The sequence below is a fragment of the Caloenas nicobarica genome, chromosome 10 (assembly GCF_036013445.1).
Source record: "Caloenas nicobarica isolate bCalNic1 chromosome 10, bCalNic1.hap1, whole genome shotgun sequence".
Lineage (NCBI taxonomy): Eukaryota > Metazoa > Chordata > Aves > Columbiformes > Columbidae > Caloenas > Caloenas nicobarica.
The window spans coordinates 17,185,141-17,199,693 of record NC_088254.1 but is presented as its reverse complement, the minus strand read 5'-3'; the positions used below and the strand labels follow the sequence as shown (position 1 = coordinate 17,199,693).

General features: G+C 44.7%; 1 protein-coding gene across 1 annotated transcript in view; it reads right to left on the bottom strand.

The window, feature by feature from the left end:
- Positions 1-1,239: 1,239 nt before the first annotated feature.
- The window catches only part of SLCO3A1 (solute carrier organic anion transporter family member 3A1), a 132,978-nt gene continuing 119,664 nt past the window's right edge, over positions 1,240-14,553 (bottom strand). Inside the window, exons 8-10 of the mRNA XM_065641547.1 lie at positions 10,188-10,363; positions 7,114-7,178; positions 1,240-2,699 (exon numbers count right to left, since the gene is read on the bottom strand). Of these exons, the coding sequence (XP_065497619.1) occupies positions 2,320-2,699; positions 7,114-7,178; positions 10,188-10,363 (621 nt within the window). The 3' untranslated portion in view covers positions 1,240-2,319. The remainder of the gene's footprint in view (positions 2,700-7,113; positions 7,179-10,187; positions 10,364-14,553) is intronic.

Genomic DNA, 14,553 nt, shown 5'->3' with positions numbered 1-14,553 from the left:
ATCTCTATTTTAGCAGATAGGATATACTAATGGTCTAAAAAGCATCATTTACCACCCAACATAACAATGGCACTGCATAGCTTAATAACTTTTTTTTTCCTTAAACTCCTTCATTAATCAAGTGATTCTTAACATGGCTGAAAACCCAAAATCAAATATCTGCAGTTACTATTTGCTGAGTATTTGGCACAGTGGAGTTTATTTGATACACTCTTTTATTTTTGCCCTTGTTGTTGCTGAACACATCATGCTGTGCATAAATTACACACACACACGTAAAGTCAGTCAAATGGAAGCAGTTGGACATCCCACACCCATGTTTCAATGCCTAGATAAGAGCAACGTCTGCTAAAAAGGTGTCGAACATGAGTGGCAAGTTAGCAAACCCCCCATAATTGTGCCAACTCTGGGGTGTCCACTGCCAGCAATGGACAAGGACGTGGGGAAGATCAGCTCCTCCGCCAGCTGCGTGGAAGTGACGTCCAGCATTTGGTTCAACATGCCAAGTTACTTCTCTGAACACCTGCAAGTTCACAACAGCTTCAAAACACAAACAGAAAAAAAAAAAAAAAAAGGAGCTTTTTGATTATGATGCTAACCCTTAAAACCCTTCTGACATTTAGTCCATTGGAACATGGGTCTGCTTCCTGGGGAAAACTCATCAAAGACAACCAATTTGTATTGCTTCCCAGCAGGAATGTTTTGGAAGAGAAAAATACACATGCAAAATAAGCCTGACCCAACGCTTCTTGAAATCAGATGAAAGCTTCCCCACGATTTTTGCAGGCTTACATAAGACTGCATTGCAAAAGCAAAGCCAAACCTGCTCCTCCATGGGTGCCTCTTGAAGACCTGAATGAAAATTTCAGAGGTGCTCAATACCGGTCAGCCTCTGCTCCCAGAACCCAGCCTTCCATAGGAACATTATTTGCACATCTAAGGGCAAAACGTGGCCTCCAGGAGGGGAGATTATTCCACCTTCCTCACACGGCTTCCACTGAAGTCAGTGGAATTTGTCAGGTGAAAAAAAAAAAATATCAATTGTGAGGGTTGCAGGATTAAGGTCAGTATTCCTTTCATCTCATACACACGCACACACACACTCACACTTACTTTAAAGAAAACATCCACCACACAATTTCTAGATTGCAAATTATATATATATATATATATATCTTTAAAAACTGGAGAGAACATAAACACCCTCTCCACATATATATGTATTCACTGAGTCACATAGAATAGGAAAAAACTATATTATGTAAATCATCATATTATCTATAATTCTCCAACTGACAATTGTTTTTATAGAGACACAGTGCATTTGTTCTCTTTTTTAAAAACGTATTATGTGTCTTCATTGGCTTGGTAGCATATTAGAATGAAGGCGTATGGATAAAAAACGCAGAGGATTAAACAAACCCCTTGAGTCACATTATGTTTGGGTGAATTAAACAGGATCCTTCCCCAAACCAGCATAAATAAATCCTCCCTATGGAAAAGTGTCAGCGATTTAAGGGTTAACATAGGTTTGAAAATAAGTTTATAAAAAAAAAAATCTTATCAGAGGACTACACAGACAAGAATTTGGAATTCATCCCCCTTTAAAAATGACAGCACATTTGGCAAGTGTGAGCAAACGTCTTGAACCTTTCTGGGTTTGAGAGATCTGAGCAGAGCTATTCACAGACGGCCACAGAGCTGCGATCTGCGAATCGGCCTCGGCTGGAGGGACTTGGGTACCTCAGACAGCATCGCTCGCCACCTGGAAGGTTTCCAGCAGCCTGCAAGGTATTTATCGTGGACTCATGGCTGGTGACAAGAGCGTGACTGGTGGAACGACTCCAGCACCGCTCCCCTCTCTGCCATCACAGAGGGTTTGAACAGCACCCAGACCGGTTAACCAACCCTCCAGCCCATTCTGTGGGCTCCACTTATCCCTGGGACTCCGTTTGCAACCACAAATGCTGTTAGCATCTTGCTTTCTCTACGCCTCGTGCCCAAGCCTCTCCGTTTGCCCAGCTCTCCGATGAACCTCTGCAGATGCCCTTCTTGGAAGCTCGTGCTGTCACCAAAGGGGCTGGTACCCAGCCACAGCCGCTCCCTGCGTTCTCCATCCCCCCCCCGCAGGATTTCACAAGTGATCCCACTAAAAGATGCCGTTCTCAAGAATCCTGGCTGGGTCTGACTTTGAGGAAAAGACAAAAGTTTCCTGTGTTGCCGTTGTTGTTTTGCAGTTGTGATTCTTCATTCTCACTCTTCTTGTTTTTATTAAAAAGGACCCTTGTATTATTAATATAGTTCACCCCTCCACAGTCACTATAAAACAGACTCCATATTTTCACACCACTCATGATCTTCAAGGTTATAGATAAATTTTGTCCTATGTGATTGATTTTGGGGCACCGAGTCCCGCCCCAGATTGTCTAGGGTGAGAGTAGAGGCAAAAAACTCACTAGTGCTGAGACCACCTTCGTGGTTCTTGATGTATCTTTTATAGTTTTTCCTCAAGCACTGCCAGGTGGTTGTATACAAGATGAATGCAAAAGACTTCAGGGCTATAGCAATACTAACATACAGGTATCTATAGACCACGTTGTCATACAGTGCGCAGGCTCCTTGCTCGCCGCAGAACGTGCTCCAGAACAGACACGTGGAGTCAATTCCAGCCCCAAAGATCAGCGGAGGTGGGATAAAACCTGTCAAAATAAGAGAGACAAATCATGCTTTTATGATCCTTACAATAAAGAAAGACGACGTGATTGCAGTGAAAGGAAAGAGAGGATATTTTATCAAGGTTAATGGTCCCATATGCAGCCTGCAATTCTAATTTTTTAAGTCCTAAATCAACCTAAACAAAGTCTGTGGATGAGTTTTTAGCTCGGACTCAATGTCTACGGAAGAGATCCCTGATATCAATATGCAGGAAGGATTTTACTCAAGTTTAAGCAGCTTTTATTAAGCTTCTCGTTTGCCCAATGAGACTGAGGAGAGGGGTAAATGAAAGAGGAGAAGGACAGCCTTGCAGCTAGCTCTCTGTTTAGATAGTGGTAATTCTGCACCCTGGGGTGTTCACCCAAAGGGTGCCATAGGGCTGCAGTTCAGACCCTGACATCAGCAGGGGCACTGAAATTGAGTTTCGGACATTTATCTGACACAGAATGTTTTCGCCAGGTTTATGGAAAAGAAACAACGGCCTCTAATAGATGGAAAAGATTAAATCTGAAAAGAAGAGAAAATTTCAGAGCATCATTAAATGGAATATCCCAGCAGGATTCTCCCACAGCCACTGCAGCTAACTACTGATGAGCATTTCTCAATCACAGTTTGCAGCAGAGCTGCAATCTTAAAGCAAAGCAATCACTCCAGTCTCATTTGACTAATAAGGCAATGTTTTTCTTCTCTATTTTCCCCAGCCTACAGGGATATTGTAGAGTCCCCCATTTCACATTATCCGATGGTGGTTAGAACATCCACGTTCCAGCTTTGCACTCCCCAGCCAGCACACATGCACCGAGCGTGCAGCACTCAGAAGAAAACGTGGATATTCTACATAATGTAAACCATTTCTCTTCCTTCTGCTATGTTTACAGGGGGAGGCTGGAAGCAGATAAATCCCGGAAAAAAACCCCGGATGGATAAAATCACTACTGTGGGTTAAGACAGCAAGCAAAGGAGAGCATCATATTTACTGAAACCCAATAGCAGGTAGGCACGACATATCCTCAACAGTATCACTCCATCTGTAGGTGCTGTAATGCCTGAGACTCTATAAATACATGTGTAGACAGACACAAGGACTGCAGTTTCTAGACAGAAAAGTGTTTAATCTTGGATCCAGTTTCATCATTAACCTGGATTTCCAGGCTTAAAAAAGACACCTTCCTTCAGCTTGTCATGAACGAAATAGTGACATTCATGACATGTATCCTAAGACTACAAATAAATTGGTTGTCTTCACTGTTCCTTGTGGTAACTGAGATCTCTTTATTTTATTTTGTCGATGACTAGAGCTCTGCAGATTTTGTTTGATCTTCCTTATATGTTAATAAATGCAGGAGTTAAGAAAGGCTACATGGGCTTTTGGTACTCATTTTAACCAGTCATTAATAGCACAAACGTAGTAAATAAAAACAGACAATACAAAAGCAAGACAATCTGTTGGAAACACTAGTTCCAGTCATCACATCTAAAATCCTGGATATATTCTGGAAAAAACATCAGCGCCAGATCTCTGTTTGTCATTTCAATGACTGGAAATTTCAGACTGGGCTGGTTCTGCTTCTAAGTTAAAAGATGCCTTTTTTGTTGTTGTTGTTTTGTTTTGGTGTGTTTTTTTTTTTTTTTTTGTTAAAACCTGTGGACGACCACACACTCAACCTGGAATTTAAGAAGTCAGCTGGGCTCCTACCAGAAACAAGCAAAAAGACCGTGCTGCTGAATGCAGTTTGTGTGCCCAGTGCTGCACTGGTGCTGGATGCCACCTAAGGGGGTGACATCCAGATGTGACCGAGGAGGCAGGAGCTGCACGACTTCTGGACTAAGAGAAAACTACATTTGGATGATAATTTTGAGGTGTGAGCCCTTACTCGTGAACATGCTGAGAGATGTTGATAACAAAGCTTTGGAGATGCACAGGCTGAACTTCAGAGAGATCCGTCATCCCCATCTGCTGGCTTCAGCTGGCTTTCCAGCTTTCAAGATAATTTGGCCTGGAAATTGCTCTGCAGGAGGAAGGACCTGTTACACTGAACTCCAAACCTACACCTATTTGAACGCGGACACGGATATGGAAACCTTAAAGAAAAATATACGAAAAACATTTAGCGACCAGTGAGGGTTTCAGGTCATTTTTACCAGAGGACAAGAGACTCACAGGAACAACTCTATGCCTAGACCCTCTGAGCCAAGGGAGTTGAGGGGTTGCGCTGCAGATTGGAAAGTCTTTCTGAGAGAAAACACTGTGTTTTTGTCATGTTGGAAGACGAGAGGCAAACAACATCGACTGGCAGGAAAAACAAAAGGAAGTGCTCTGGTAAGCGGAGGCTTTGCATGGTGAACATCACCCAGAAAGGATGCGTCTGGAGCCTTACACATCTAAAACTCTTTGCCATTCCAGACATTTCCATTCCAAACCTTCGGCCCTGGCAGCATCGCTTTACAGTCTTCTCTGAGAAACTGCAGTAACACTTTTATATGAAGACAATGTTATGCTGCCCTCTCACAGCAGGATTCTTACAGAATGAGATAATATATCCAGGAGGATATTGGGAGAATTCAGTCGTGTTTCTTGTTATTAAAGTGAATATTAAAGAGATTCAATCATGTTTTACGTCTTACTGCAAAGTGTTGCAAAAATTTCTGCTATATATATATTTCATTGCAGGAACTGTAGGGCTGTATAAAAAAAGCTGCTTCTGTCTTACTGAAATCTATTAGCTACGATTGCACCTCTGGGTCTCATACCTCCCGTATTTAATACTCTCCTTTGGTTCCAGAAGCAGCTATTATCACTCTCTTCTTAAGTCAAAGCTTAAAGGTGAACTGAAAAGCTTTTAAAATAAATCACTAAAGCTATTCTCCAACCTCAAATTGTTAAGGGCAAGATTTGGATACCCTTGCTCATATAGAAAAGTGCCTTTCTCTTCATTTGTGTGGGTTCAGGCTACATTGCTGATATGCTCCAGGCTGTACTGTCTTATTTCATGGGAATTCCTTTGTGACAGAGCAACATGTAAAGATTTGAGTTTAAGTTCTTACCACTCGTTACTGGAAGGAAAAAAAAAAAAAAATCTATTAAATTAAGCATACATCTCTGAGCCTTTTAGGATGCTGCTATCTCAGGAGGTTTCTCTCTGTTGAAGAGAAAAGAGAGAAAATCTCCCCCCCCGAGGTACTTTTTCCTTTGGAAACACCAGCTCGTGGCCATCCCCTGGCAGACTTGCCAGCTGACACTCCACATTCGGCCAGTGAGAGCTGAAGAGAGACCAAACCTGTGAGCAGCACCCACAGCTAAAGAAAATGCTGTCTTTGCAAGGCTTGGACCAGAGCTGACATGAGTCAACCCAGAAGATTCCCTTGGAGTTATCTGAGCCCTGGAGAAGATCACTCGATGGAGCTTTCTGTATGACTGCAGCTACTTCACCAAAACCAATAAAAATCTAACGGGCTTTATCATAAACTGCTCTGGGACCACTGCGTCCCTTTCAGCTAAGTAAATAAATGAGGTCAGCTATTCAAAGCAATGTACAGGACTGTGGGAGTTTTGGTCCCCTACTTCCTAGTGCCTTTCTGCAGCCTAGGAGATGGCATTTACTGTCCAGCTTGTTCCTTTGAGACTGGGGGGCCTTATACCTGCACCCTGCTAAAAAAAAAAAAGTAAATTCCACCCGCACAACGTACAGAAATCACGTGCATGAGACAGACCTACACAATGATGGATCAGAGAGGAATTTGCCCGGAATCATTGAGATTAATGAGCTGAAATATAGGAGCTTTAAAATAAGAGCTATTTCTTCAAAAGGGGAAAAAACCGCTACCTCCAGAAACAAGAAACAAGAGAACAACAGCCCGGTCTGTTCCTTTTAATTCATATATGAGAAGCAGACACCAGTCCAGAGCAACAGCCATGTGTATTTTAATGGGATATGGACCCACAGGAGGATACAAGGGCTCAGTCTCATTTCACCATTTCCCTTTCTAGAGACCCAAAGGGACAAACACACCATGTAACGCAGGTTCTGTGCCTCAAAGGAGGATGAAAATACCAGTACTTCAGCAATATGCAATACAGCAGGAATTTTGCAAGCTGCTGACATGTTAATAACAGCCACAGAAGAGTAACCGGTTGCGTGGGACCATGGCAGAAATGGTCATTTCTCATGCAACACCACATTTTCTTCCATTAGCACAATTCAAATGGCAGGAAAAGCGCATTTAGGAGCCTTGATGTCAGATCCTTCAGAGAGAGGGCTTGGACTCTGTTGTGTCAGACCCCACTCATGACGACCACAGCACTACACGGAGTAGAAGTCAACTTTTGCACATTAAAAATAGAGCTTTCCATGAGGGAGGAAAGGATGGGAGAGAAGCACGCGAAATTTTTGTACCTACCTAGCAAACGGAGAAGCAGGAAAAGCACCCCCAAAGCGTAAGACTTGAGTTCGGGGCTCACGGTTCTGTAGGAAGGAAGGAGGGAGAGAAAATGAAATCGATTCTTGTTCTGCTTTGATTAACACGGCCCGTGGCCATTCCGTGCAGGCAGGCAGGATGGCACCACCACCTCTTCAAAAAAATCATTAATGGGCTTTTTCTTCTCCCTTTGCCTGAACTGCCTACAGCCCCAAAAGTAATTGCATCAGTGATAGGTTCGGGAATTTAGCTAAGTCATTAATAACAACGGCTAATCTTGTCATCAGATGGAGAAAAATGAAATTCCCAGCCCAGTAAATCATCATTTACAAGCTGCCCATCATACTTTCAAGCCTCCAGATGTTGCGAATTGGTGGGAGAGAAAACTTTTTGCTCTAAGACTTCCCAGACTACTGGGAACAAGAGAGAGGAGGATGATGGACCAAAAGATTCAGGCAACCGGTTAAATCATGCATCCCAGGGAGGACGTGCTCAAGAAGACTAGTTTTCATGGCCATGAGTTTAACGTGGATTTTTTTTTATGCTGGGAAGACAACGGTTGTACTGCCTTTTGCTATGAACACAACCCACCCTGTTGCATTAGTGTTATCCTTCAAAGGTGCTTTAAAGTATAATTCATGACTTTCTAATTTGCTTAGCTCAAGGATGCTACTGGCTAAAGTCATCCTCTTGGGGTAGGCTCAGCAAAGCCTTTGAAATTTCAGAAGTCATTAATTTGGTCTTAAGTCTTATAATAGCATTTTACTTCTCACAGAATATAAAGGCTGAGAAAGCAGAACAGTGATCCCCATATGAACAGATTCATCACACAGGGGAACTTTAAAGGCCTCAGCTGGCTCTTCTATTAGTTCCTTAGAGAGGTCTGTAGTCAGCACCCATGGTGGCAGTGGTGTCCTCTGCACAAACACATTGGGGGGAATCAGACAAAAGTGATAAAACAGCCAGAAAGAGCAATAGGTTTTAATTTAAGAGAAGACCCTTCTGACCACCTGCCCTCACCTCACACATTACACTGGCCATGTAGCTTCATACCATGATTCCTGCATGAAGCCTGTGACCTCTGGCTGAATTTCAGCAGAGTTTTCAAGCTGACACCCAGGCTTGACAAAAGACTTAATGCCATGAAGTATCTACGCGTGGAAAAATATTTTAGTGGTTAATGGCTTGGGTCAAATAGGATTCTACAGCTGGGTGGGAAATGAAGGAAACAGAAGGAGTATTTATTATCATGTGAAATATTCACAGTGGGTTTTTAATCAGTGGTGGTGTCCATCGGTCCACATTTTTGTATATAAGACCAAAGTCAGTCCCCATACCTTCGAGTGGAGAAAAAGTTGCCACCTGGGGACATCTCCTTTTCTCACCAGCTACAGCAGTGAACAAATGATTTGCCCAGACAAGACATCTAATTTGTAGAGACTGAAGTTCGTTTTTACATCAACCGTTGGAGCTGCCCATGTCACATGTCACTGCCGCAGACACCAGGGACACACTTATATGCCAAAACTTTATTTTAGCAACCCAAGATGGCAGCTGCAAGAGAGCAGTAGCTATCAGTAGTTCTGAGGGGAGCTCAGTTACTAATTTGGATGTGTGAATTGTTTATTTCCTATAGCCGTGAGCTGAATATTTTTAATATTCCCTTCGCTTTTCTTATTCCCTTGTACTCTTCTTTCTGGCTGGTGGCCGGTTTATCTCATTTGAATTTGACACCAAGACGTCTCCATTCAGGATCCTACAGGTGCTGGCAGCTCCCTTGAACAAAGAACTCTTCAAACTTCAAATCACTTTTGCCACAATATTTATCATGAGAAATTTGATTTCCCTTTAGCTACTGTAGATGCAAAGATAGAAATGAAGTAGTAGGTGGAATATCTCATTTTGTATCCTGCAGGGAGACATGCCCTCACAGAGCTGTTCTGTCCAAGATCCACTCAAGCGCGTGTTTCTAATACAGACCTTATTGATTGAATTTTATTGGAATTTTCCAGGCAGCAGAATGGATCTGCTATTTATGTCTTTGGTTATTATTCTCAGTAAGTGACAGCCCGGACAGATAAGTAATTCTGGATAAACGTGGGCTCAGATATATATGTATATTATAAGGTGAAATGTTCCGTGTGTCTGGAAGTAACACAAGGTCAGTTATTTGAATAAGGTACTTCTGTCCACCTATTCACATTGGCTCAACTCAGAGATGTCCTTCAGACTTTCAAGTTCCTTCTGTTCCTGGACTTGGTCCAGAGTGAGGGAAGTTAAACTTCAGCCAGGGGAGTACTGACCAAAGACAGCCTTTGCTGAAGCCCTTCGTTTTCCCATGGTTTCTAAGATCTCTAGGCCATCCCTAAAGCCATCTTATTCAGGCATGAAATGCTGAGAATGTGGGGCTGCAGTTCTGCCCCTTTCCTGATGCAGCTGTAATGTCCTTAACTTGGTAAGTCTTGGTAAGAACAAGCTGGCCACCTTTCTCTGCAGCATCCCTGCAGGGATCTTCTTGGCCTGCAAGCCCAGTCTCTCCTCACTGCCATTTTACAAAGCTGTACTTGTGCAATTCCCACATTCTCTCCAGCAGGCCAGTACTGTAGGCACGGAACTCCGTGGGGCCATGCCATGGATGAAACAGGTGCTACCAAGCGAAATAGTGGCTTAGAGAAAAAATTATCTAATTAACACTTGAAACAACGGGGCTGAAATTCAGGCAGGACTGTTCGGGCTTTTGCATCACCAGCTCCTGCCTGCACATAAAGGCAGTAACGTACAAGAAAGCCTGTGCCTGTAACTCCTCATTTGCTGAGAAGGTTCAAAATCTTTTGAAAATATAGGCAGCTCTTTCAAGGTGTTTCCACCAGGGAGTGCTTAGGAGGATTTTTTGATGCACTGAACCTTCGCTTAAGCCAAAGTCATTGATATGGGCACACGCAGCCAAAAAGGCAGAGGCCAGGAGCTGTGCAGGACCCTCGGCTCCCTCAGTGTCCCCCAGCCCTGCTCCCACCCCAAGAGCAGCCCCAGCGAGCCCATCGCATCCACGGTCCTACCTGATGAGTATGATGACTGACGGCGTCTGCGCCATGGCCCCGATCATGCTGCAAACGCACATGACGCAGAGGAATGTCAAGAAGGCCTCTTCGCAGCCGGGACTGGGGCATTTGCCGGGAACGACGGTGGCATTTTCGGCAGGGACCGAGGTGAGGCACGAACAGCCGCTGAGGTTCTGCGGAGGAGCAAAGGGGTTTCAGGGGCAGTGAGAGCCACGGCTCCCACCACGGGCCCTCTGTAACCGGGGCTTGCCAATAGCAATTTGGAATCCTCTAATGGTCAATTAAGTAACTCTTAAGTGCTTATTTGACGGGGTGTTTGGAAAGGATTTCAGAAGCACGTCAGCTCTGATGCATGCTACCAGCAAGGGAAAGCCATCCCTTGGCTTGTTTCTTTTCTTCTGCTCCTTTCACGTCTCTCCCATAAATGTCACTGCGACAAAATTATTACCAAGTTAAACCCCTTCGGAGCAGAATAAAGAAACGATCTGCGTCCCTGTGACAAGGAAGATCCCCAAATTACGACTCTAATTACTTTCTTATTTACCTCCGTTCTCTTGGCTGTTCCAATTAAACTGAAGCACATTAAAAGCAGGTAAATCTGCAGCCCTGTTGTTGGCTGTGGGTTCAGTCCTTGCTTCCAGCACCCTGAATCCCGGGAAGAAGCCACCCAAAATGGGTGCTGAGGCTCACCAGGAGCTGAACTAGCACAGCTTGGTGGCACAGACGCTGCTGGACTCCAGTGCACTGCAGGGCTAATAAATGACATCTGGTTCAGAGGGATTTGCGTTGAGCTAAAAGCTGAAGTCGGGCAAGATAAACTTTATCAATATGTGATCAGAAGGAGGGTGAAGCGACTGCATTTTTCTTTGATCTCTCCAGCAAGTGCGGGATGTGAAAAGCAGCTTTGTTTGCCAGTCACAGATTTAGGGTTTTTTTTCCTCTTATTTTCCAATTTGCCCCTTTCTGAGTGGGGGATGTCAGTGCAATTAGAGCACACAAGAAATCCCTTAATGAATACAGAACGAAACAATCATAAATGATTCATGGCTTGTCTTCATCAGCCCGCTGGGTTTGCAGGTCACATGTTTGTAACAGGAGTAACACCATAAAATAAAACATATTGAAAACCAGCTAAATCTCCTCTCCTTCGCCTCTACCAGGCTGAAGCAGAAATCCCTTTGCTTTTCTGCTGGGGTCCCCTTAGGAACATATAAAACCACACTTTCTGGTTCACTGCCTCCAAAGATAAGGATCCGCGGGGATGCTACTCCAGCCTTTCTGACACCAATCTCCTTCTGCATAGAAGTCAAACGATTTTCTTCCAAATAAGTGCACAGAGGCCAAGCGAGACCACAGTGCAGAACTCCAGGAGAGCTGGAGCAGACATGCAGGTGCCTTTCTGGCTGGCAAGCAATAGTTAACAATTTCCTGTGCTGTGAGTTATTAGCTAACACCTGAAGGCTTCGAGATGGTGACAATTAGCACCAGTGCAGTGGGGTTTGCACAGAGACAACGGGAACTTGCAGTTCCTGGCTCTTACTGCAGTGCATTGCTAGCAACCAGCCTGGAGACAGCCCTGTAGATTAAAACCCATCTAAGTTCAGGGGAGTACATACTTGCACTGAAATATCCTGGGACAAAATTCCTGTCACAGCAAACACGCAGAACTGGCGGCTTATTTTCCATGGGCTCTCATCAATGGAGAGAAAGTACCTGTTTCTGGCAATGCGGGGCAGATTCTCCTCCCATTGGTGTGACTTTTTACGAACCACGAGGTAGGTCCCCACCTCCATTGCCTGAAACTCTGCCCCTCAATCCGCTTTTTTTGACCACTTTGCACCATGGTTCTGGCACAAAGCAGTGTGCGTAGTTTGTACCAACTTCATCCGCTTGCTTAGTGCTGCGCCTCATCGTACCTGGGAGATCTTGGACACACTACACAACTCACGGACATCAAACGAAACATCAAAGATGGAGTTTTGCCTTTGTCCTGTGGAGAGGCAACTTTTTGCTACGTGTGCCAGATTGCTATTAAATTCCCTTGTCTGCAACCCCACTGCATTCAACTACACATCACAGCCTTCTGCTGCCCAGCAGCTTGCAAACCCAGATTATCTGTGCACATGTGAAGCTGCACAGATGCAGAGTTTGCACCTTTAACATCATCATGAGTTTGGGGTCATTATCTACGCAAATTACCCATGTTTTTACTTGCTAGGGTTTTTTTTTTTTAAATCCTGGCTCTTACAGGGAAGGAACAAGCTGGTATTTAAGTGCAAAGCTGTGAGACGCCAACGTGGTAATGCCAGACTGGAATTCATGTGTCTCCAGACAAAAGGGGACACTGAGAGAAGCACTGGCATCGAACAAACAAGATGCACAGCCAAACAACTTTGTACACAAGGGCCACTCCCAGGAAAGGGCTTGAAAGATAAATTCCTGAGGGTGCCAGATCTCTGCCTATCAGCACCAATATTCTTACGGCTTTTTGGACACGTGACCCTCTGCAACCGGCTCAGTAAGAAAGAAGAAATTAAAAAGAAAAAACTAACTGAACTACACATTGCTTTTAGAAATTGTTCACAGAGGAAAAGAAGAAAGAAGCAGTCAGAAACATCCAATGCAGTAAAGTTAAATAAAGCATTCAGAGAATTTTATGTCCCAGTAAAAGGCAACCCTTGGCTCATCACGAGCATATAACATTCACAAGACCCTCTAGACAGGTTGTTACCTGGATTATGGGTTTAAAACCTCAGTTGGCAATTTGGCTTTGCCTCAGGGCCACTGCATGGCCAAACCAGCCCATAATTATCAACAATGCCCTTTCCAGAGGTTGCTATTGCTTCACTAATTTGTGTTCAAAACATTACTGCAAGAAACCCCACAAAACAAAATGGTGAAAAGAACCCCAAGATGATGACAAAAAGGCAAAATAAGAAAGAACGAGTAAGAGAGAGGGTGAGGGAGAGTGAGGTTTTTGCTCAGAGGTTTGCTCTTGCAGAACACGAGGTCAGGCAGCTGCAGACTGAAGGGGCAGAGCTGAATTTTCATTACCAAGCTCCTTCCAGAGCAGCCGGAGCTTCGCCGACGAGGTCACTCCCGTGCTCCAGCCAGGGACCGCACCAGCTGTAGTCTTGCTAAGGGCTTGGTGAACTGGCAAGACATCATTCCACGTGCCCTGTACAAGCCGGCTTCTTGTTAAAATGATCGTATCGTTGCCCCAGGTGTTGCCTTGTCTCTTGTTAGCAGGAAAAGAAGGAAGAGGGAAGACGGTAACACCTTCGCATGTGCTGCATACTCGTGAAGTCCCTGGTGGGGTTGCTGAAAGCACCTTGAAACTGTGGTATTTCAAAGGGATGCCTGTGTCTCATGGTCTGGAGTGGGAACTGAGAAGAGGTTTCAGCAGGACGAGCTCCCGGGTCACCTGGGCTGTGAGGCCGCGGTCGCCAGCAGCGAGTTTGCACCTCCGCTCACCGGCACTCACGGGCGGTTTGTCTCTTTGGGGCAGGAACGGAGGTTGGATGTCTCCTCGAAAAGGAAGGATGAGGCCGTGGAGGGATAACAGCATGTGGTGAGCTGTCCCTGCAGCCATGAACGGTGACTGTCACCAGGCTGACCTCCCACAAGCTCCGCACAGGCAGTGTGGCAGTGGTCACCATGCCCGGCACGTCCCCGGGCAGGGAGTAAGGACGCAGTGACCCCACCAGTACCCACCGCAGGAGCGGCAAACACTCCTTTTCAGCATAACCCAGAAGACGTTAGCATTTCAGCAGCAAAAAGTGGAAAAGCAAGCTTTTAAGATACTGTTAAAAATTCCTCACATCTTTGTTACACAGAGATGGTTTGGTCTTTAAGAATTTTCTAAAGGAAATGAACTCTTAGGCAAGGAGAACTGAAAAATGCAGAATGTCTTTGGATGGAGTCTCTGCTTCCTTGACAACTTGCTCATGTCACTGCCTCAGAGCAAAGGAGAGAAAGAGAGAGAAGGAACAGGAACGGAAGGAGAGCTTAAAAAAGCGTGAAGAAAACCAGGATCTGGTCATATGTGTCTAAGAACCAGACTCAGGAAAAGAGTGAGAGGATAAAGAACAGAAGGACTGGGCAAGGCAAACATGGGCAGGTGAAGAGATGAGGGGTTGCAGAAGAAGAGAGAAGCTGGTCACACAGCCTGGGATGACAAGCTCTCACGGGAGATCTGGGTTCTGCCAGGACAACCCTGCAGATCTCCTCTCGTGTTCCTTGCTTCATAGGATAAATATAATCATTTTGGTTGGAAGAGACCCTCAAGGTCATCGACTCCAACCATAACCTAACTCCAGCACTAAACCAAGACCCCAAGAACCTCATCTATACGTCTTTTAAA